The sequence below is a fragment of the Pan troglodytes genome, chromosome 20, assembly GCF_028858775.2.
Source record: "Pan troglodytes isolate AG18354 chromosome 20, NHGRI_mPanTro3-v2.0_pri, whole genome shotgun sequence".
In the NCBI taxonomy this organism is placed as follows: Eukaryota; Metazoa; Chordata; class Mammalia; order Primates; family Hominidae; genus Pan; species Pan troglodytes.
The window spans coordinates 18,564,703-18,589,172 of record NC_072418.2 but is presented as its reverse complement, the minus strand read 5'-3'; the positions used below and the strand labels follow the sequence as shown (position 1 = coordinate 18,589,172).

Genomic DNA, 24,470 nt, shown 5'->3' with positions numbered 1-24,470 from the left:
GAGTCACTCAACATCACTCACATTACTGCCTGACCTCCGCCTCCTGTCAGATCAGTAGCAGCATTAGATTCTCATAGGAGTGCAAACCCTACTGTGAAATGCACATGCAGGGAATCTAGATTGTGTGCACCTTATGAAAATCTAATGCCTGATGATCTGTCACTGTCTCCCATCACCGCCACATGGGATCATCTAGTTGCAGGAAAACAAGCACAGGGCTCCCTGATTCTACATGACGGTGAGTTGTATAATTACCTCATTATATATTACAATGTAATAATAATAGAAATAAAGTTCACAATAAATGTGATGCGCCTGAATCATCCTGAAACCATCTTTGCCTCTTCTCCCCCTGCTGCAGCTTGTGGAAAAATTGTCTTCCACGAAACTGGTCCCTGGTGCCAAAAAGGTTGGGGACTACTGCTGTAAAGGCATAGTGTGTGTGTGTGTGTGTGTGTGTGTGTGTGCACGCTGAGGTCTCCATGTTGGGGGACATTCAAGCAGAGACTCTCATGGATGCAGTAGCTGGGCTGTGTAGAGCTCACTTCTTCACTAGATGGGAGGCTGGGCTCCACGGATTGTTCAGTTCCCAGAACCAGAACAGCTGGCATCTCCCCTGCAAGAATCCACCTGTGAGTCTGCCTTAACACCTAACAGGTGTTCAAATTTTCTGTTACTACCTCACCACAGATAACTCTTCTGGATTCAGGCCAAGGCTCCTGCGTCTAGGAGGTTGCTCCCCTAGCCATAATCTACAGCCAAAGAGAGCAGGTGGTGAGGACAGGCTGGACCTTTAGGTCCCTTCTCTAATACAGTGCAAGGCCATGTCTCTGCCCCCTGTGGGATCCAGGTCAAACCCCATATCCAGCTTACACAGCAACTGCAACAACAGCAGGAACAGTGAGTTGCACTTGCTGAGCCTTTAGTCTGCCTTGTGCATTTTGCATGCATTGTCTTTTTAAGTATTATGACAACCATGTGAGGTGGGTGCTGCTGAAACACCCATTTACAGACGTGAAGGAGCACGGCCCAGTGGTGAGGGTGGCACAATGTGAGGCTGGGTGGGAGGTCTGGGTGTATAGCCCGGCTCCACCAGCTGTGAAACTGTGGGTGGTCACTTAAGTATCTTCCAGGCTTAATGTTTCATTTGTAAAATGAAAAACAAGGTGACTAATATACTTAAAGGACTTAAAACAGGCTGTGTGGGTTATGTCGGCAAATGGTGGTGGCCACCATTCCTGCTCTAGGCTGCCTGCTCATCCCAGGCACACAGGTGGTCTACAGTGTGCTGAACCCCTTTAGCCACTGGGAGTGCTTTCTTCTGTGTCCCTATAACCCCGCCTGTTCATCAAACTCTGGCTTTGCTCCCTGAGCCTAACAGGGATGGAACTGCCAGTAGGTGAGGTCTGTCCTTGCAGAGGGAGTAGGGATTTTGGGGGATGCGCCCTACCCCACCGAGGCTGTAGGGCCAGGAGCCTGAATCCCCTGGCTGATTGAGCTGGCAGTGGTGGTGGGGTGGGGGAGGCTTTGGGGCTCCCCAACATCCAGCCAGTGTCAGGAGCACTGTCTTCCCTGCCCTCCTGCTTAGCAGCTCTGCCAGGAGCCCCATCCTTCAAGCACCCCCTCACCCAAGTCCACCCGGCAGGGCAATTCTGGACAGGATCCAAGGAGGGCCAGGAGGGGAGCCTTCGGTCTGTTGGGTGGAGCATCCAGGGTGTGGGAGGAGGAGCCAGGTGCTCATCCAAGGGCCTCAAGATATTTCCCCTCTGGGACCACGACATTGCCTGAGATTCCTCCATTATACATGTCCCTGTATTAATATGGCATTGACCCTAATGAATGGGTGCAGAACAGCATGGCAGAGGAAAAAGGTTTGGGCTTGAGGATCTCACAAACCCGGCTTCCTGTGAGCTCTGTAACTTGGGCTAGAGGCCTGCCCTCTCTGAGACTCAGTTTGCTCTTTTGTTAAATGGACGCTTTCCCTTCTCTGGATGCCATCACTCGGGTCTCTCCAACAATCCCAGGGCTCTGGCTCAGAGAACCGAGGGGAGGTTGGTGTGAAGGCTTTGGGCATGGTGACGCAGGTGAGCGTCTGACATGAGCAGGTGCATTTGACCTAGAGTAGGTGGAACACAGTAGGCATGCTTTACCTAGAGCCCCTGCCACACAGTAGGAGTGCTTTGTGGAGAGTGCCTTGCACACAGTAGGCATTCTTTATGTCAAGAACTTTGCATAGAGTAGTTTTACTTTATGTAGAGCACTCGATACACAGAAAAAACACTTTATATAGAGCATCTGGCACACAGTAGGTGTGCTTTATGTAGAGTACCGGCCACACGGAGTCAGAGTTTATGAAGAGTACCCAGCATCCAGAGTAGGCACGCTTTATGTAGAGCACTTGACACACAGAAAGAACACTTTATGTAGAGCATCTGGCACACAGTAGGTGTGCTTTATGTAGAGTACCGGACACATGGAGTCACAGTTTATGAAGAGTGCCCAGCACCCAGAGTAGGCACACTTTGTGTAGAGCACTTGGCACGCAGTAGGTGCACTTGACATAGATCACCAGGCACGTAGTAAACATGCTCTACATAGAACATCTGACACACAGTAGGTGTGCTTTATATAGAGCAGCAGGTGCAGAGTAGGTACACTTTACATAAGTTACTCCGCACAAATTTCACTTTATATAGAGGACCGAGAACAAAGAAGCAAGATTTTCCGTAGAGCGCCCAGCACACAGTGGGCACACTTTACATAGAGCACTTGGCACACAGTACACAACATGTATACAGAGTACCTGGCACATGGTAGGTGTGCTTTATTTAGAGTCCAGTACACAGTAAAAGAACTTTGCATATTGTCTTTTGCAAAGAGCAGAGACTGACACACAGCAGCTAAAGTGCTAGCTGCCAGCCCCTTCCCTTCACTCCCTCCTCAGAATCTTTCATCTGTCCCCATCTAAGGCCCATTTTCCTGTGATCCCTCCTCTGTCCCCCTCTAAGGCCTTATCTGACATCCCATTTCCCAGATGGGAAGCCTGAGTCCAGGAGGGACTCACTACCCACAGTTAGGGCAAGGGGAGGGCAGAATAAGGACTCCACTCAGGGTCCCCCATCTCTGCCCTCCTGTCCCTGGCCCCATCCACTCATGGCCCCTCTCAGCCTTACCTCCCATCTCCCCTCTCTGTCCTCCTATGCTGAGCCCAGCCTCCAGGTATTCTCCTCCAGCGGGGCTCTTTATCTCTAAAATCTGACTGGGTAATCCCCAGCACAGTTAGATAGTTTGTTCCTACTCCTGTCAGTCATGTCTCGACCCAGGCCCTGGGTTGCCTGGAGGCAGGGCTTGAACTCCTGCCAGACTGTGAAGCCAGAGGCCAGGAGCTTCTGTCTCTGAATCTCCTAAGTCTGCACTGAGAAATGGTGCATGATGAACTCCTGGACCACATGTGGAGAGGAGCTCAGAACATGATCTGGCACAATGGTTGGCCTGGCCCCACTCTCTTGCCACCTGAACTCTCAAGTTCATGACTTTATCTGCCACACCCTTGCCTTGGAAGGGCAAGGTGGCTGTAAACTTTGGGGCTCAGAGTCACCTTTGACTCTTCCTCAAGATCCCCTCCCACTCAGGTGTGAGATGCTGAGACCTGAGGATCCTGTGCCCATGCTGTGTCACCCTGAGCTGGCTCCTCTGCACCCAGCTGGCCCTACGCCAGGTTTTGGTTGGTTGCCCAGGCTTGGAAGACACACCCAGTCCATGGGGATTGGCTCGACCAGCCCAGCCCAGCCTCGCCTCCCACAGCCTTCCCGAAATCAGGGGCCAGAGGCAAAGACCTCCTAGCAGAGTGGGAGAGGAGGGTATGTGGGACAAGCTGCTTCTGATAGGAGCCAGGCTGGCAGTGGCAGGGCTGGAGGGTCCTGGCCTGGGATGGGGAGGGGACTGCCCAAGGTTGGGGTGGGTCAAGGCTGCTGGCCTGGGAGACTGGTGATTTCCTGGTAACTGGACCCCTGGCAACCTCCCAGTGATTCAGGCTGGGCCTTTTTGGATTCTAATCAGCCTCTCTCTCCCTTTCTGTGTAACTGGAGGCCACTTGGCTGCTGGTTTTCATTGGGCATTTCTGGACTTTAGATCTCAGCTCTTGTTTACCCATCTCAGAGCCTTCCCTGATCTGCCTCCAGCACTGCCCATCCTTGCCCCTCTCCACTGTCCTTGGAGCTTCCTGGGCCCTTCCCTGGGCCTCAGGATCCCACCCTCCATCCCATCTGCCCTGCAGGATGCCGCAGCTGTGCCTGTCCTGGCTGGGCCTCGGGCCCGTGGCAGCATCCCCGTGGCTGCTTCTGCTGCTGGTTGGGGCCTCCTGGCTCCTGGCCCGCGTCCTGGCCTGGACCTACACCTTCTATGACAACTGCCGCCGCCTCCAGTGTTTTCCTCAACCCCCGAAACAGAACTGGTTTTGGGGACACCAGGGCCTGGTGAGTTTGTCAGCAGGATGGGTCTGGGATCTCAGGACGCATGGAGTTCCTGAGGGGCAGGAATGGGGCTCAGGGAGCTGGGTTTTGAGGGTGGCTGGGGTGTGGGAACACAGAGAAGAGAGGGAGGCAGCTCACTCATTCCTCTCCTGACTCACTCATTCCTCTCCTGACTCACTCATTCCTCTCCTGACTCACTCATTCCTCTCCTGACTCACTCATTCCTCTCCTCACTCACTCATTCCTCTCCCCACTCACTCATTCCTCTCCTCACTCACTCATTCCTCTGCCCATTAACTCATTCCTCTTCTCACTCACTCATTCCTCTGCTCACTCACTCATTCCTCTCCTCACTCACTCATTCCTCTGCCCATTAACTCATTCCTCTTCTCACTCACTCATTCCTCTGCTCACTCACTCATTCCTCTCCTCACTCATTCTTCTCCTCACTCACTCATTCCTCTCCTCACTCACTCATTCCTCTGATGTGCCATCCCAAGTCTTTCTCACCTCCCTGTCCTCCCACTCCAGCCTGCTTGGATCTTTTTCCTGCCTGTCTTCCCTGTGTTACTGCACCTCTGAGGGGCTCCTGTGGGAGTGGTATGGGTGCACAGAGCAAAGATCTCCTGGCATTTGCACCTTCTCCACTGCTGGACTTGAGGCCTCCTGAGTCTACTGTCCAGGGACTACTCCCTGCCTGGCCCATTTGCTTGTGTCTGCCCATCTCTGTGCTGCTGCTTTCTCACAGGAATTAGCTCTGAGCCCCTTTCTATACGCAGGGACACAGAGGGTCCAGAAGAGAAGCGTGGGCAGTCTCCCGCTGCCTCCTTTTCTGGAGGCACCTTCCTCCTATCTTGCTCTTCCTCACTAACATGTCCCAGTCGGCCTTGTTACCTGCCTGAATAAAAGTTGGCCACTCCCTTCTCTTTTCAGAAGCTGTCCTTGACTCCGCAGACCTTGGCCTCCGACTTAGACCTGCTCTCCCATTTGGGGGACATGGCCTTGGTCTGCTCACTTGTAAATGGCAAAATTGATGGGCGTGTCCATCGGTGCAGTGGAGGGTGAATAGGACACACTAGCACAGAGCCTGGCCTGCAGGAGGTGCTTACTGTAGACAGTTAAGAGTCACTCCTCTACGCCTGGGGGCTGCTGAGAATGGAATGTCCCCAGTGTGGGAGGAACAGCCGCTGGTGGGGACCAGCCAGGACGTGAAAGGGATGTAGGAACCAGCCTCAGGGACAAGTCCTGAGGCCACACTGCTGTCCACAGACCTCCTTCCATGCGGACTTTTCCATGTGGCCATCCCCAGGTTGAAACCATTTCCAAGACGAGAAAACACATCCTCTTGAGCAGACAGCTTGCCTTCTCCCTCTGCTTTGGTATTTACTCTTGGATCTTTTATTTATTTATTTATTTTTGAGACAGAGTCTCACTCTGTTGCCCAGGCTAGAGTGCAGTGGTGCGATCTCAGCTCACTGCAACCTCCGCCTCCCAGGTTCAAGTGATTCTCCTGCCTCAGCCTCCTGAGTACCTGGGACTACAGGTGTGAGCCACCATGCCTGGCTAATTTTTGTATTTTTAGTAGACACGGGGATTTCACTGTGTTGGTCAGGCTGGTCTCGAACACCTGACCTCAGGTGATCCACCCACCATGGCCTCCCAAAGTGCTGGGATTACAGGCATGAGCCACCACACCCGGCCATTATCTTTGGATCTTGGAGACAGCCCCAAGAGAGAAGGAGCAGGGGTCAGCTGAGATTCTCTGCAGCTGTTCAGAATCCAGACACGATGCTGAGGGCAGAGGCTGCACCACATCTGGAGGCTGCAGGGGGAACTTGCTGTGGCTCCTGGTGAGGAGGTGCATTACTCAGAGTTCTCTTTAGAAACTGAATTGACAGGGTATATTCCCGCTTATATCTCATGCATGTATGAGACAGAGAGAGAGAGAGAGAGAGCGTGACAGAGAGAGTGTATTACGGAAATTGGAAAATGTGATGATGGAGGACAAGAAGTCCCATGATATAGCATCTGCAAGCCAGAAACCAGGGACACTGGTGTTGTAAATTCAGTCTGAGTCCCAAAAGGCCTGAGAACCTGGAGTTCTCATGTCCAAGGACAGGAGCAGATGGATGAGCACATCCACCCTTTCCTCTGCCTCTTTGTTGTATCTGCACCATCAAAGGATTGGATGACACCCACCCCCACTGGGGAGGTGGATCATCCTTCCTCAGTTTACCTATTCAAATGTGAATCTCTTCTGGAAATACACCGATGGACACATCCAGAAATAATGTTTTACCAGCATGTTTTATCTGGGCATCTCTTGGCTCGGTCACGTGGAATTCATGGTTAATTCAGGACGCCTAGAATTAACCATCACAAGGGCTGACGGCCTCTGCCTTGTTTTCAGGTCACTCCCACGGAAGAGGGCATGAAGACATTGACCCAGCTGGTGACCACATATCCCCAGGGCTTTAAGTTGTGGCTGGGTCCTACCTTCCCCCTCCTCATTTTATGCCACCCTGATATCATCCGGCCTATCACCAGTGCCTCAGGTACCCGTGCAGAGCTTGTGGTAGTGGGGGCTGGGAAACATCAAAGGCCTTCTAGCCTCTCCCCTCCCCAAGCTTCTGTGTGGACCCTGCAGGACCCAGGCCCCTCTTCCTGCTTCTCTCTCAGCCATGTTCCCCTTTCCTTCATGTATTCACGAACCCCCATGTCAGCGTCTCCTCCCTCCACTGCCATCTCTCTCTGCCTTTGTGTTCTGGGCACCACTGGGGCTCCAAGAAGCCTCAATTTAGGTCCCTGTCCTCGAGAAAGCCCCATGCTTGAGGAAATGGATCTGGACAGAGATATCTCAAACTTCGTGAAGTCAGGAATTGGCAAGAAGGAGATGGGTGTGACAACTGGGAGAACAAGCTCTTTCCTGGGGGCAGATTGGAAGGCTTCCTGGAGGAGGAGTTGCTGGAAAAATGAGTAAAAAGATTTTAAAGCAAGGGGAAGGGTGATGCAGTGGACATCATTAGTATCCAGGTACCGCTGCCAGGCCTGGCATCAGCCTTGTCTGTCCCTAAGCCTATGGTACTAGGGGGATTTGAGGCTGGTGGAGAATCTGGGCTGCTATTTATGTGATGTTCAAGTCTGGTGAGTTTATTCCTTTTACCTCATCCTGTCACTCATCCACCCTATTCATGGCTCTCCTGCTCCAGGCCCCAGCAATCTCCAGTAGGAGATCCCAGCCCAGTCTGGGGCCCTTTCTTTACCTCTGCTCATCCTGTGCTTGAACAGGCCAGACTAAGCAGGGGCAGGGGAAGCATCCCACAGAAACTATGGCTATAACCTCAGGATGCTGAGTGACTCTGGGCAGGTCCTCAGCTCTCTCTGGCTGCTGAAGTCTCTTTCAGTTGCGAGTGATGGAAACTCAAACTCATGTGGTCTAAGCAAATAAAGAGAATCAATGTGCTGTAAGTCTGGGGAGAGTGGTCTTCAGGCATGGTTGGATCCAGGTGTCAATTAATCCACATCACTGGGAATCTATCTCCTTCTCTCGATTTTACCATTCTCTGTGTCACTTTGCCTTTTCATATGGTGTCAACGATGAGTCTCAGAAGCCCAGTTCCAATCAGAAAGCCCACCTTTCTTCCAAGGGTCCCATAGATAGCCTATGTTTTCTACATTATATTTGATTGTATCTGGTATATGCTTCCACCTGGGATCATATACAGAAGTCATCATGTGTGGGGCTCAGTTGTGGCTGAGGACATTTGGGGCATGTCAGAGTCTTTTTGGTTCTTGTCTGAGATGTAGTGTGAGATTGTCTTTTTATTCTACTTCAGATGTCTTGGCCATGTTTGGTGCTTGTTCAAGGTGTAGGACCCAGGGAATCTTTGAGAACTGTCTGAGATATTATTTGAGTCTTAGTAGAGTTAGGTCTTAGGGTAGATTTGAATTATGCCGAAGAATAGGCTTGGTTATACCCGGGCCGTGTTTAGGACATTAGTGACATCATATTTAAATGTTATCTAGGACCCGTCACTGGGGTACACAGAAGTCATATCAGACCATCTCAGGTCCATGGCAGAGCATGTTGTGTCATTTAGGGTTTGTCATATGTGTTTTGGCCATGTCAGGGAATGTTAACAACTGTCAGGGCAATATTCCAGGTCCCAGATTCATGTCAGAAGATAGCAGAGACTGCTGGGAGTAGACAGAGTGTCCTAGGTCCCTGTAAAGGCATTCTGTAGAGTGTTGAGCTATGCTCAGGTGTTGCAGAACATGTTGGACCATGTAGGAGATATGTCACTGTGTGCTGGAGCATGCTGTGTTATTGCTCTACTCTGTCGCTGCAGCCTGGTCTGGTCTCTCCTTCCTCCATCATCCTTCCTTCTTCCTCTACCCTTGGCCTTCTTCCTGCTATGCTGGGTGGGATGAGTGGAAGTGCACACCCCTGGCTGGGAGCATTCCTCCATACCCAAAGTCCTTCTCTTACCCCTCTCCATGGCCACTGATGGTCCTCAATCATGTCAGCTGCTGTCGCACCCAAGGATATGATTTTTTATGGCTTCCTGAAGCCCTGGCTGGGTGAGTAATTGAGGTGAATGGGGTTGGGGATATCCTTTAGGGATAAGGGAGGGTGCTGCCCTTGACCACTGTCCTTGGTTGCCCTGCCAGGGGATGGGCTCCTGCTGAGTGGTGGTGACAAGTGGAGCCGCCACCGTCGGATGTTGACGCCTGCCTTCCATTTCAACATCTTGAAGCCTTATATGAAGATTTTCAACAAGAGTGTGAACATCATGCACGTGAGTCCCTTGAACTCTGGGTCCCAGCTGGAGCCTTGGGGCAGAGGGACCACAGACATATCTGCTCTGGAATTTTGGTTGTGCTTTGGGGCCAATGCTCTTCCTCTCTGAGCCTTGGTTTCCCTATCTGTAAAATGGGAATAATAATCTCTACTTAAAAGGTGGTAATGGATTCATGTCCCCAGCACATAGTATGTCTCAAAATGTGTGAGTTTCCATGCTTCTCTCACAGAAATCCTTCAAACGCAAGAGAGTAAAGATCAAGATTGCATAGTAGCAATTGCTGAGTACAAACCGCCTGAAAACTCATTGGTTTAGAGCAATAAGGGTTTATTATACTTAACAAGTGTGTGAGACAGTTGGCTGGTTCTTCTGCATGTGGATGGGATCACTCTTGGTACATGAACAGCTGTGGGTCATGTGGGCAGCTTTGCTGATCCTGGCTCAGTTTATTCACATGTTTGTTTGGGGCTTTGCTAGCTTTAGGCTGACCTGGGATGGCCTCAGCTGTGACACCTGGACTTTTCTCCATGTGTTTCTCTGCCTCCAGGAGGCACCCTGCTGTTCACATGGCACAGACTGGGTTCTGAGAGACTGCCAGGAGACTGCAATGTCTCTGGACATTTTCTCTGCAATGTTTCAAAGTTCAACCAGGCTTAGGTCAGCACAGACCCAAAGGGTCATAAAACAGTCTCCATCTCTTAATAGAAGTTGCTGGAAATCACAGTGCAAAGGGAGAAGTGAAGAATTGGGAGTTGGGATTTTGTGAAGTGCTTAGGATGTTTTTCTTAATTGCAAGCTGATAAGCTAGCTTTGTTAATACTTCATGGATTCTGCAAGGAGATACGAGAGTCCTGGGTCAGAGACAAACAGCGATTTATTACTCACGGCATAGCAAGCAGCATGTTCTTGGTTTGCATAATTTCTCCAAACCACCTAAATCCCACAGGGTGCCATAGAGAGGTTTGAATAGTTGCCTGCTTATGCAGTACGGTGCATGGAAGGAAAGGAGCACTAGGCTTAGGGAATCTGCTTTCTTTTTTTTTTTTTCTGGAGTCTCACTCTGTCACTCAGGCTGGAGTGCAGTGGCGTGATCTCTGCTCACTGCAAGCTCCACCTCCTGGGTTCACGCCATTGTCCTGCATCAGCCTCCTGAGTAGCTGGGACTATAGGTGCCCATCACCATGCCCGTCTAATTTTTTGTATTTTTAGTAGAGACGGGGTTTCACCATGTTAGCCAGGATTGTCTCGATCTCCTGACCTCACGATCCACCTGCCTTGGCCTCCCAAAGTGTTGGAATTACAGGCGTGAGCCACCGCACCCGGCCGGGAATGTGCTTTTTTAGCAAGCAGAAGCAAGCCTGATATGTGTCCAGGAGCAGTCATTGCCTTATCTCTCAATGTTGTTCTCTGCAAACACAATTCTGAGAAATGGCCCAAACAACTACAGGGTGTGTGTGTGTGTGTGTGTGTGTGTACATATGTGTATATATATATGTGTGTGTATATATATATACACACACACATTTGCTTTAAGTTCTGGGATACATGTGCAGAACGTGCAGGTTTGTTACGTAGGTATAAATGTGCCATGGTGGTTTGCTGCACCCACCAACCCGTCATCCAGGTTTTAAGCCCCACATGCACTAGGTATTTGTCCTTATGCTTTCCCTCCCCTTGTCCCCAAACCCCTGACAGGACCCAGTGTGTAATGTTCTCTTCCCACAATAGGGATATTTTTGAAATGAATTTATAGCAATGGAGATGAGTAAAACCAACATTTACTGAGCACTCACCATATCCCAGAAACAGTACCATTTGCCAACTCCATGATACATATTTAGGAATTTAATTTTAATAACCCCGTGAGGCTTTGGTTGGTTTTGCCCTGTTGCAGACTATGAAACTGAGATCCAGAGAGATTAGGGAGCTTGCCAAAGTTCAACCAGATAGTAAGTGAGCTACGAGTGGTGGAGCAGTGATTCTGTCCTGGTTTATCTGGCCCCAAAGCATGTTGTCCTAACTGTTACTGAAGATTTGATAGATGGGACCTATGGGAGTGCAGGAGGTTGACCAACAGCACACAGATCATAGGAGGCTGAACTGGGACTTGAACCCAGATCTCTCGACTCCCAGCCATGAGTCTTTATCTCCTAATAGTAACAGTTTCTGCTCCTATCCAAGGCTGGTCCTTCCTGGGGATGGGTACCTGGGGCAGAGGACCAGGAGGATGATTGCAGGGAGTCCATCTTGATGTTTGGGTCTGGGAAGGTGCTCCCAGGAGGCAGTTCCCAGCTTTGGCTCTGTTTTTTCTCTGGCCAGGACAAGTGGCAGCGCCTGGCCTCAGAGGGCAGCGCCAGACTGGACATGTTTGAACACATCAGCCTCATGACCTTGGACAGTCTGCAGAAATGTGTCTTCAGCTTTGAAAGCAATTGTCAGGAGTGAGTCCTTTCCTAGGACCTGAGAACTTGGGCCTGGAACCCAAGGGAGTAGGTTGGAAAAGGATGGCTGACCGGGGTAACCAGAAGTGCCTTTCTGAAGGCATTTTCTGTGTGTCATAGCTGGGCTTTGAAGGATGGGGAGGGGGAAAGAGACAGTAGACATGAGGTTGTGGAAGTAGACAGGGGATAGATTTCAGGACATTGAAAATGAGGAAAAGTGGCATGAACTTTATCAGGAGGTTCCCAGGAATCTTTTGAAGGGGGTTGGGCCGATGACAGATGTGGTCACAGCTGAGCTCTGTGGAGGTCTGCCTGTCATGTAGACGCTACATGGAGCAGACATTGAATGCAAGTCCGTTATGGTAGGGGCTGGGTCAGAAAGAGCTGGAAGACAGTGAGGTCTGAGTTTTGTGAACAGCTTTTGGAAGGAAAAGAGTGCAGGCTGGATACTGGGTGGGAGAGACAGGAGAGAAGCATGGTGTCCAAGCTATGCTCTGGGTACCTTGGTGCATGGAGGCAGCTCTCAGAGATGGGATGCCTCAGAGAAGAGAGTTTGGAGAGTCAAGTCTCCTGGCTGTTTCTGGATACTCAATTTCCTGATGGGCAGTAGCTTCTAGCTGCTGGTGAGAGGTGCTCCTGGGACTTTGCATATGTTAAGTTGTTACCTCCTTCATGCAGGAAGCCCAGTGAATATATTGCCGCCATCTTGGAGCTCAGTGCCTTTGTAGAAAAGAGAAACCAGCAGATTCTCTTGCACACGGACTTCCTGTATTATCTCACTCCTGATGGGCAGCGCTTCCGCAGGGCCTGCCACCTGGTGCACGACTTCACAGATGCCGTCATCCAGGAGCGGCGCCGCACCCTCCCCACTCAGGGTATTGATGATTTCCTCAAGAACAAGGCAAAGTCCAAGACTTTAGACTTCATTGATGTGCTTCTGCTGAGCAAGGTAGGCTTCTCTGGGATGTGAATTCAAGTAATAGAGTGGAGATTTATGCCTCTGTCAAATGAAAGAACTTGGACTTGATCCAAAGGGCACTGGGAGCCATGGAACATGCTTGAAAAAGACAGGTCAGAGATAGGTTTGAGAGATGACTCTGTGGAATTCAGCTGGCAGGGGACTGCTAAGTTTGAAATAGTGAGGAGCCGAGATTTTACTCTACTTACATGTTAGCAAGTTAGGCTGACATATTTTTATGCATATCTATCTATGTCTGTATCTATGATGACAGATGCACCAAATCCCTGGATCACAGCAGCCTATTCATCATTCACAGCAATAGCAGCAACCAGAGTAGGATTGTAGAGCTGGCTCTCTATTCCCATATTCCTTCTAGGGTAACACAATGTTTTTACCTGTAAATACACCAGAATGTACTGCAGAGAGGGGCCCCACAGTATACATCTTGGGGCTTATATAGGATAGCTAGCTAGCACATCTGCCCCTTCTTCCTTCCAGGGCGAGAGTGGGAATGAGAAAGAGAGAGAGAGAGAGAGAGAGAGAGAGAGGATGTTTGCTTTGTTCTGGAATAAAAACTACTCCTTTCCAGTGAGATCGCCATGCCTGTAGGTTTATAGGTTTATAACCCAGATGCCTTCTGGAAAGATAAGAAGGATTCTCTGAGTTTACCACTGTAGAATGTGAGCAAATACATTCAGAGTAATACTTCAGTTCTTTCTTTCTTTCATTTTTTTTGAGACAGAGTTTCACTCTTGTTGCCTAGGCTGGAGTGCAATGGTGTGATCTTGGCTCACTGCAACCTCTGCCTCCCGGGTTCAAGTGATTCTCCTGCCTCAGACTCCTGAAGAGCTGGGATTACAGGCATGCAACACCATGCCAGGCTAATTTTTTTTTTTAGTAGGGACGGGATTTCTCCATGTTGGTCAGGCTGGTTGCGAACTCCCAACCTCAGGTGACCCACCTGCCTCGGCTTTCCAAAGTGTTGGGATTACAGGCGTGAGCCATTACGCCCAGCCAATACTTAATTTCTAACCTCCAAGCGAAATTGCCATTGAAATATGCTGTAACCCAGGTTGCCAGTTAATGCTTTACTCCAAAAGTCCTCATTATTCGAAACAAGAAAATATCCATAGGTCATTGACTCTTCCCAGCAGGGCCAAATAGGAGGTGAAGAAGCCAGCGGGAAGCCTGTGGGTGGTGGGCTCTGATGGTGGTGACCAAGAGACATCTAGGAGTGCATGATGGGCTTGGGTTTCTGGAAGGAGGATGGATCTTCAGAAATTATCTTAGGTTTGACTCAAGAGCCTTCAGAGCTGGTGTGATTTGGGGCAGGGATATTGTCTTGCCTTCTCTCCAGGATGAAGATGGGAAGGAATTGTCTGATGAGGACATAAGAGCAGAAGCTGACACCTTCATGTTTGAGGGTGAGGGTCTCAGTGTGGGACTACAGTGGGGACAGGGGCCTCTCCATCCCAGGAACATAGTGGGTGGACCCTGGATCACTTCATTCTGCCCATCCTCCTCCTCCCTACATTCTCCTGAGGGCCTCAGAGTTTGGGTGCTCTCCTCCCTCTGGTGCTGAAGCAGCCCAGAAACCCAGTTTTGCTTGGCTGCCCCTCAGGCCATGACACTACAGCCAGTGGTCTCTCCTGGGTCCTATACCACCTTGCAAAGCACCCAGAATACCAGGAACAGTGCCGGCAAGAAGTGCAAGAGCTTCTGAAGGACCGTGAACCTATAGAGATTGAATGGTGAGTGCAGGTGCTGGCCTGTTCCTGATCTTTTCTCATTGGTTCTGCTCCTCAGGTGGGCAGAGGGAGGGAGTTTTTTTGGTCAATTCTTCCATTATCGCTTAGTGGGAATCGGTGCAAATCTCAGAGGCAGGGCTTAATACACAGCCCGGCCAGCAGGGGATGGTTTGCAGGCTTTTGGGACCTGGGCTGCTGGGAGAATTGGTGACAGCATGTGAAGGCAGATGATGCCACTTAGCATGTGTTCAGCAAATGAATTTCTCCTCCACCTCCTCTTTTCACTGAATTATCATGTTTTTTCAAACATCTTCACTTTCTGAATGTTTGCTCTTCCGTACCCTAATTTCAATCCTGTTGTACAGTCCAGGGATTTATAAGAGAGACCTGAGGGTAAAAGTCATTCATTCCTATCCAGAACACCTGCATTGTTCATCCATCCAGTCTTCATTCAGCAAATGCTCCCACACTGCATTCCTATCCCCAGTTTTGTATCTAGCACCTTTCGGTGCTCTGGAGAGCTTGGAAGAATCCAGCCCTGCGATCTGTTTTCCAGGTGCTCCCAGCCTGGTGGGGGAACAGTCCCAGGACAGGAAACTCCCAGCCCACATGAGCAGGGATGAGGTTGAGAACAAGAGGAGCATGACTGGGGGTACAGAAAGTGTCTCACCCGGGCACAGTGGCTGGCACCTGTAATCCCAGACACTCAGGAGGCTGAGGTAGGAGGATCACTTGAGGCCAGTACTTCAAGATGAGCCTGGACAACATAGTGAGAATTTTTCTCTAAAAGACATGAATAGATGAAAAGAAAAGTGAGGTGTCTCAGTTGAGATCCTTAATAATGATCAGTAGATATCTGGATGCAGTAGGGCTCCAGGTCAAGAAGAGAGCCTAGGCAAAGGTCGAGGGAGGAGAGAGGGAGTGAGAAAGAGAGGGAGAGAGAGAGAGAGAGACAGAAAGAGAGAGAGAGAGACCAAGAGTGAGAGAAACAGAGAGAGAGAAGAGAAAGAAAAGAGGGAAAGAGAGAAGTGGCTTGTGTGCAGGGGGAGGGAGAAGGTCATAAAAAGAGAATGGAGAGAGAAGGAAAGCAAGAGAGAAAGAAAGAGAGAGGGAAGACAGAAAGAAACAGAGGGATGAATAGAGAGGGAGAAACTGAGTCATGATGAGATGATGAACCTGGAGATGGCAGCAGAGCCTGGGTGTGGAATACATGGAAAAAAAAGTCAAGAACTTCAATTTTAACTCAAGGGCAATGGGAAGGGACAGGTAGCAGGAGAATCTTTTTAGGGCTAGTGTAGAGGGCATACTGGAGAGGACCAGTTGTAGAAGGAAGTCCCAGGGAAGGACATTCTGAGGTCTGAGCCAGGCGAGGAGCTGGGGATGGAGAGGAAACATTGAGTTGGACAGGCCTTTTGAAGGTAGCGCCCTTACATCCAAGCCTTTGCTCAGCACAGGGTCCTGTAAGGTGGAGAAACATTTTTATGCTTTTAAAACCAAGATTTCAAGCAAAATTACACATTGTTTAAAAAAGTGGCCAAAAATTTTGATAAACAATGAGCTTCCTTCTTAAGTCTCACACTCCTCACTCTGGCAGTTTCCATCATCAGTGGTTTTCTGTGTGTCCTAGAAAATGGCTATCCTGATGCCCACTGTATATGAACACACACTCTCTTTTTCTGTGTGAGTAGGAGTACATAAAATAGACACAGGTCTGCCCACTAACAATGTATCTTTACGATCTTCTGTTTTTCTCAAAATATGAGTTTTGGAAAATGAGTTTGCTTTTTAATTTGTCTTTATTTTTAATTGACAAATTTTGATTATATATATTTATGGGGTACACTGTGATGTTATGATGTACACAATGCAGAATGATTAAATCAACCTGATGGTCATATCCATTACCTCATATACTTATTATTTTAGCAGTGAGAACATTTGAAATTTTCTCTTTTAGCCGTTTTGGAAAACATAATGTATTATTATTAACTGTAGTCACCATGCATATAATAGATCTCAAAACTTTTTCCTCCCGTCTAATGGAAACTTGTACCCTTTGACCAACATCTTCCTGTTCTTTCTTACTCCCTCCTCTGGCAACCACCATTTTCTTCTGTCTCTGTGATTTCTATGCAACCTATTTTAGCTCTCACAGGTAATTGAGATCATTTGCTATTTGTCTTCTTGTGCCTGGCTTATCTCACTTAGCATAATGTCCTCCAGAATCATCCATATTGTCACCAACGACAGGATTCTTTTCATTTTAAAGACTGAGTACCATTCTATTTTGCATTTATACATGGAAAATGAGTGTTGACTTCCAAAAACAATGATGAGAACAGATTCTTCTTGGACTCAATGAGACACTACAGATAAGACAGGGTTTAACCTTGACATTCCCACCACCCCACCTAATATCCTCCCTTTCCCTAAAGGGGTCTCTTGAGGCATCAATTTGTCATCTAACTGTCTGCTTAATTATCTATCTGTCTATCTATCTATCTATACATCTATACATCTGTCCATCCGTCCATCCATCCATCCATCCATCCATCCTTTATCCTATCTATTCATTCTTCTTGTCTATCTATCTATCTATCTATCTATCATCCATCGATCTATCTATATCATCTATTTCCATATATATACTATGTATTTTATTGATATAAATAGGAGTCAATGAAATATATACATATTTATATATTTTAATATATATTAAATTTATTAACATATTTATTTAATTTAATAATTAGGAGTCAATGAAATGTATATATTTCATATACATAGAAATATATATTTCCATATATACTATATATATTCCTAATTATTAAATTATAATATGTTATTAATATGTTTATTTAATTTAATAATTAGGAGTCAATGAAATGTATATATTTCCATATACATAGAAATATGTATTTCATATATATATATATATACTATGTATTTTGCCCTTTATTATTTACATATATGCATTTTGTGGCTTATTTTTGCCACTCAACAGTGTGTCTTACAGCTGTTTTTTTTTTTTTTTAGCATGGCATAACATTCCATATTTTATTTGTTTCACACCTTTGTTGAAAGCACTTGTGTATCTTTCCAGTTATTGTAGATATGGCCAATTTGCCTTCCAGAATCTCTGTACTGATTTACCTTCCAGCCTGCATTGTGTGACACACCTAGTGACCTGTTTCCTCCTTTTTTGTAGTTGCATTGTATTCTATGGTACTAGTGTTCTGTTGTGTGGATGTTTATCTAAACGTCTTTCCATCAATGTATATTTAGCTTGTTTCAGACTTTTGCTAAATTAAACCTGTTGCAGTCAGCATGTGTGTACAGTGACCATTGCTTATTTGTGTGAATATCTCTGCAGGACAAATTCCCAAAAGTGCAATTGCAGAATAAAAGGCCATTTTACTCCACAATTTTAATAATAATAAAAAATCTATTCCTATTAGCTGAGTTTGATGGCAACAGCTTTCCCATAACTTCACCAAGAGTGTTACATTATTATTATTATTATTTTCAACTTTTATTTTAAGTTTCGGGCTATGCAGATTGGTTACATAGGTAAACATGTGCCATAGTGGTTTGCTGCACCTATCAACCCATCACATTGGTATTAAGCCCAGCATCCATTAGCTATTCTTCCCGATGCTCTCGCCTCCCCAACCCCTCCCTGTGACAGGCCCCAGAGTGTGTTGTTCCCCACCATGTGTCCATGCGTTTCCCTTGTTCGGCTCCCACTTGTAAGTGAGGACATGTGGTGTTTGGTTTTCTGTTCCTGCATTAGTTTGCTGAGAATAACGGCTTCCAGCTCCATCCATGTTCCTGCAAAGGACATGATCTTGTTCATTTTTATGGCTGCATAGTATTCCATGGTGTATATGAACCACATTTTCTTTATCTGGATTATCACTGATGGGCATTTGGGTTGATTCCTTGTCTTCACTATTCTGAATAGTGCTGCAATGAACATATGCATGCATATATCTTTATAACAGAATGATTTATATTCATTTGGATCTATACCCAGTAATGGGATTTCTGGGTCAAATGGTATTTCTGCCCCTAGATCTTTGAGGACTCACCACACTAAATTTTTGTCAGTCTGCATATTTCTTCTTTTAGTGAACGTTTCCTTAAATAAGAGTGGGATAGAACATCTCTTGCCATTTTTTTTTCTTTTTGTGGAAGAGATCATCTTACATTGCTGTTTTTCCTTTGGGTTATTTTCCCATATTTACTTATGAAACTATGTGTTAAAATAAATCTTTTTTTCTGTCTTTTGTTGCCTTTTGACTTCTTGGGGACACTTTTGGTTAGTTTATATGAAGCCAGTTTTGTCCACATTTTCTTTTGTAGCTGTACTATCCATCCATTTCCCAGGGTTTTGTGGGGCTTCCTTTACCAGATGTGGGTTTTCACTTATTCACATATCTGTCTCTGAGCTCCCTATTCCATTCTTTGGTCTGTTTTTCTGTTCTTGCAGCTTTGCCATGCTACATTTGTTACTGAAACTCAGTAATAGGTCTTAATGTCTGGTAGAATGACTTTCTCTTCTGTTTTTATTTCAATAATTTGGGGGTGGGGTACAGGTGGTTTTTGGTTACATGGATGAGTGCACCTGTCTCCTAAGCAGTGGTATCAATATGTAACCTTTTATCCCTTGCCTCCCTCCCAACCTCCCTCCCTGAGTCCCCAAAGTCCATTATATCACTCTGTATATTTTTGCATCCTCATAGCATAGCTTCCACTTATAAGTGAGACTATATGATATTTTGTTTTTTATTCTTGAGTTACTTCACTTAGAATAATGGTCCCAGCTCCATCCAAGTTGTTGCAAAAGACATTATTTCATTCCTTTTAATGGCTGAGTAGTATTCTATGGTGTATATATGTCACATTTTCTTTATCCACTCGTTTGTCAGTGGGCACTTAGATTGGTTCCATATCCCTGCAATTGTGAATTGTGCTACTATAAGCATGCGTGTGCATGTGTCTTTTTCATATAATGACTTCTTTTCCTTTGGGTAGATACCTAGTAGTGAGATTGTTGGATGGAATGGTAGATCTACGTTTAGTTCTCTAAGGAATCTCCTTACTGCTTTCCACAGAGGTTGTACTAATTTACATTTGCAGCAGCAATGTAAAAGTGTTCCCTTTTCACCATATCCACACCAAAATCTATTGTTTTTTGACTTTTTAGGTATGGTTATTCTTGCAGAAGTAGGGGGTATCTCATTGTGGTTTTAATTTGTATTTCCCTGATGATTAGTGATGAGCATTTTTAAATATGTTTGTTCACCGTTTGTACATTTTCTTTTGAGAAATGCCTATTCATGTCTTTGCCTACTTTTTGATGGGGTTATTTGATTTTTTGCTTGCTGATTTGTTTGAGTTCCTTGTAGATTCTTGATACTAGTCCCTTGTCAGCTGCATAATTTGCAAATATTTTCTTCCACTATGTGGGTTGCATGTTTACTCTGCTGATTGTTTCTTTGGTTGTGCAGAAGCTTTTTAGTTTAATTAGGACCGATTTCTTTATTTTTGTTTTTGTTGCATTTGCTTTTGAGGTCTTAGTCATGCATTCTTTGCCTAAACCGACTTGCTTTTCTCTAATATTTTATTTTCAGATTGACCTAGCTCTTTATGATTTTTTTCTTCCCAAAAAAGTTTAGAGTAAGTTCATCAAGTTCCTAAAAATTAGATAGATTATCATTTGCACTGAATACATTCTCTTGTTTGACTTGAATATGTGATTGATATGTGCGAAAACAGGTAACATCATAATATTGACACATAGTTTGTCATAGTAAAATGGTTATTAATGTATTCAAATAATATTTAAGCTTTTAATAGAGCTTAAAATATTTGCTTAGATATCATATGCATGTTTTGTTAAATCAATCCTTACATATTTTGTTGCTATGGTGAAATGTATCTTTTATTCAGATAGAGGGAAATGTATAAATTCATTTGAAATACAGAGACTTTACATCTCTTGTTAAAATTTAATTCAGATATTTTATATTATTATCATTATTATTAATATCTTATCTTTTATCTTTTTCCAGATGCTTGTTATTTTCCTGGAAAAAAAATCAAGTCAATCTGGTTGCCATGTCTTATAATAAGACAATGTTTAGATTACCCAAGCATATAGTTTTTTTTTTAAAGGCTGTTAAAAGCTCTAGAAGAAACCATGGGAAAATTATTTTATAGCTTCAGAGTAGGGATAACCCTGTTTTGATACAAGTCCCAGGAGCTACACAAGAAAAGACTGACATACTGTTAAATGAGAAAAGATATGGAATATGTGTATAGTATATGATGTACTCATATTTTTAAGATACTAAAAATTAGCTCTAGAAAGATACATAAAAATAATAATAACTTAGGCAACCTGTGAGGAGAAGAAGCAGGTGACTTTGGGCCATAGGGGTAGAGGATGTTTTATAGTTTTTAAATTTAGAGCCACTTAAGTGTACAATGTATTAAAATTTTAAACAGCCACAGAAAAAGAAGAAAGATTAAGCAAACAATTCAGCTCCCTTACTGGGTCTTAAATGTTTATAAATGTTTTCCAGTGAAGTGTTCTGTTTTTCTAAGTATAAAATCACCGTCTGCCACCACCACATTTCAAATTGCATTCCTCTCTTTTTTATTCCCTTGTCTAATTGCATTTGCTACTATCGCTAATACAATGATGAATAAGAGCAAAACTGTGGATCTGGGTATTTTGTTTTTTATTCACTTGCATTTTGTGTTTGCTTTCTTGCCATAAAGGGTATTTACCTTTAGGCCAATATGTTAACCTTTTTAATAGCTGGCTTCAGAGTGTTGTGTTTTCCTCAGAATAATCTTTAAAAAATCGGCACCATTTTTTTCTGGTACTTTTCTAATTTTCTGCTTTTCTAATTTTTTTCTGCTTTTTAAATTCTCCAGTATTTCATCCATGTGGAATTTATTTTGTGATAGGGAGAAAAAGTCTCACTTGGAAACAGAGAAGCTGGAGAATTGTGTCTTTGTTCCCTTGATAATGATTGGGGCTGGGGTGTTTTCTTAGGGATGACCTGGCCCAGCTGCCCTTCCTGACCATGTGCATTAAGGAGAGCCTGCGGTTGCATCCCCCAGTCCCGGTCATCTCCCGATGTTGCACGCAGGACATTGTGCTCCCAGACGGCCGGGTCATCCCCAAAGGTGCTCACAGCCTCAGGGGGAGGAGCCTCCTGGGTAGCAAGAGGGGTCCCTCAGGCAGGGGGGCCTTGTCCTGACTGCCCTCTTCTCTCCCACAGGCATTGTCTGCCTCATCAATATTATCGGGCTCCATTACAACCCAACTGTGTGGCCAGACCCTGAGGTACTGCCTCCCTCACCCCACCCTTTTTGGAGTCCATTCCAAGGTTCCTAGAGGAGGTGACAGGGTTTTGACCAGGAAAATCCAACATCACCTCCCCTCAATGGAGACACATCTGCCAAAATGTCTCTCCAAGGCCGGGGGTCTTGGAGACAACTGGGAGACCCCACCCAACTGGGAGACCCCACCCAGCAAGCCTTCTTGGTCTCACCTGCAGGTCTATGACCCCTTCCGTTTTGACCAAGAGAACATCAAGGAGAGGTCACCTCTGGCTTTTATTCCCTTCTCGGCAGGGCCCAGGTAAGGGTGGCCTGTGTCTGAGGCAGAGATGGCATGATGGGTGCAGGGGTCCAAAAAGGGGGAAGTTACAGATGGTCCCAGTTCCAGCTCTCCTTCCCTCCCTTCCTCAGGAGTTCATGGGCAACTGTTCACAGAATGGGGTTGGGAAGGTCCTAGAGGGGTCTGCGGTGTGCTCAGAGTCCCCTCCTTCATCTGTTTATCTGAACTGGGGGTAGGAGCCTGGGCCAGGTTTGGGGGATATGCAAGCACACATGGGAGTCCTGTGGACACTTATCCCCTCTTTCTGCCCTTCAAGCCTATCTGGGTGCATTTGGAGTCCCAGGCCAGGTTCTAAGCATGATGGGGCCGGGATGGGGGTCATGGGCACAGTCAGATTCCCTCACTTTTGCCCCCAGAAACTGCATCGGGCAGGCGTTCGCCATGGCTGAGATGAAGGTGGTCCTGGCGCTCACGCTGCTGCACTTCCGCATCCTGCCGACCCACACTGAACCTCGCAGGAAGCCCGAGCTGATATTGCGCGCGGAGGGTGGACTTTGGCTGCGGGTGGAGCCCCTGGGTGCGAACTCACAGTGACTGTCCTACCCACCCACCCACCTCTGTAGAGTCCCAGAAATAAAACTATGCTGACACCTCTGCTTGAGCCTCGTTGACAGCCAGCATGGGGCTCCTGGGGACTGGTGGGATCTAAGAAAGGGAGGTGAGTGGGTGGAGGCAGGGTGACGTCTCTGAACCCAAAACCCTGACGGCCTCTCTGGCTGAGCACAGGGCATCTAGGCCCTTAGTGGGTTCTCCCAGAGCCCAAGTAAAAACTTTATCCTGTGGGCAGTAGGGAGCCCTGGGAGGTGTTTGAGCAGGAGAGGGAACAGGATTAAGAATGGGTTTAAGGAGCAAGACTGAGACTCTGATTCAGCGAGAAACAACAATAGGGGCAGATCCCTTCATCTGTCCTGGGAATGTCCTCCCAAAACTGGAGTCCTCAGCTCAGAACAAAGGGAAAGGGGTGCAGCTTCCACCCTGGCAGGCTCTCAGAAATTTTTATTTCCTTTTTCCACCAACATCCCACCCCTGTTTCTCCCCCTCCCAGTGCTTTCCCTCTGTGACTCTCTTCCCTTACTTTCAGAGGCATAGGATCTGGAGCCAGACTGCTTGGGCTCAAGTCCTGGCTCTGCTGCGTGACTTGAGCAAGTTAATTCCTCTCTCTGTGCCTCGGTTCCCTCAACCATATAATGGAGACAACAGCATTACCTATATCAGGGTTTTCCTAAGGTCTCAATATAAGGGACTCAGAGCTGTGCCTGGCACACAATGAATGCTAAATATATGGAGCCATTATTATTTCCTGTCTCAGAAAGTCTGGTGTTAAAAAATGTTGTCTTTCAAGATCGTTATTTCTACCACGACTTTAAAGGCTGTGTTTTGGAACTCAAAGGCAAAAATTCTAATATCTGTGCTCCTTGAACAATCTCTTCTCCTAGAGGGCTGTGCATATTATATATATATATACATACACACACACATATATATATATATTTTTTCCTGAGGATGGTGAAGGCACCTGACTGTGTGAGGTGGTAGGAGAATGAGAGAAACCTGTCAGTGTCTCAAAATAAAATCCTGCTACAAACATTGATCTCTTTTCATAGCCTAAGGGATGTTGCATCACTAAACCCTGTTGACTTCTCTAATCTCTTCTCTAGCTGATCTCCTTCCCTTGCTACGCTCGGTTACTCTGGCCTTGATTCTGATCTCCAAATACATTATATTTTTTATTTCGGACCACTGTATTGCCTTTGCACCTTTATCAAAGATAAGTTGCCTATATTTATTTGGATCTATTTTTTGGGCTTTTAATATTCTGTTCCATTGACCTATTTCTCTTTTCTTTTACCAATACCACAACATCTTGGTTACTGTAGCTTCACAGTAAGTCTTAAAACTTGGATATTGTCAGTCCTCCAACTATGTTCTACTCCTTCAATATTGTGTTGGTTATTCTGAGTCTTTTGTCTCTCCATATAAATTGTAGAATTAGATTGCTGATATCCATAAAAAAACTTTCTGGAGGGCCCCAGGGAGCGCGGGGCGCCGCCGCTGCTGCTGCTGCTCCTCGGCTGGGTTGTGTCTACTGGGCCCGCGGCTGCGGCTGCAGAGAGGCCTGAGCCGGGAGCCGCGCTCAGCCGTGAGTTGGGCAGAGGGAGTGCCCGCGCCGCCGCGGCGTCATGGGCCCCCTCCCCTCACCTCAGCAGGCACCAGCCGCGGGAACCCCCAAGCCTCCTCGCGCCCGAGCCTGAGCGACCCCTGGGTTCTCCGGCGCCCCCTCCCTCCTCCTATTTTTTTTTTTTTTTTTTTCCTGCTCTCGCTGACCCTACCGCTTCTGTTCTCCGTT

The 24,470-nt window shown here is 46.6% G+C and overlaps 1 protein-coding gene across 2 annotated transcripts; it reads left to right on the top strand.

Annotated features, from left to right (window-relative positions):
- The first annotated feature begins 3,813 nt into the window (after positions 1-3,813).
- Positions 3,814-22,718, top strand: CYP4F11 (cytochrome P450 family 4 subfamily F member 11). Of its 2 annotated transcripts, XM_009434924.5 has the most exons (13): positions 3,814-3,860; positions 4,277-4,475; positions 6,883-7,027; positions 9,000-9,053; positions 9,144-9,271; positions 11,594-11,715; positions 12,394-12,664; positions 14,034-14,100; positions 14,298-14,427; positions 21,494-21,627; positions 21,723-21,787; positions 22,002-22,084; positions 22,480-22,718. In XM_009434924.5, the coding sequence occupies exons 2-13, from the start codon at positions 4,278-4,280 to the stop codon at positions 22,655-22,657; spliced, it is 1,575 nt and encodes a 524-aa protein (XP_009433199.3). In that variant the 5' UTR covers positions 3,814-3,860; position 4,277; the 3' UTR covers positions 22,658-22,718. The 2 variants fall into 2 exon arrangements, with proteins under 2 accessions (XP_009433199.3, XP_009433200.3); XM_009434925.5 differs by lacking the exons at positions 3,814-3,860; positions 9,000-9,053 and having other exon boundaries at positions 4,118-4,475.
- Positions 22,719-24,470: the final 1,752 nt, after the last annotated feature.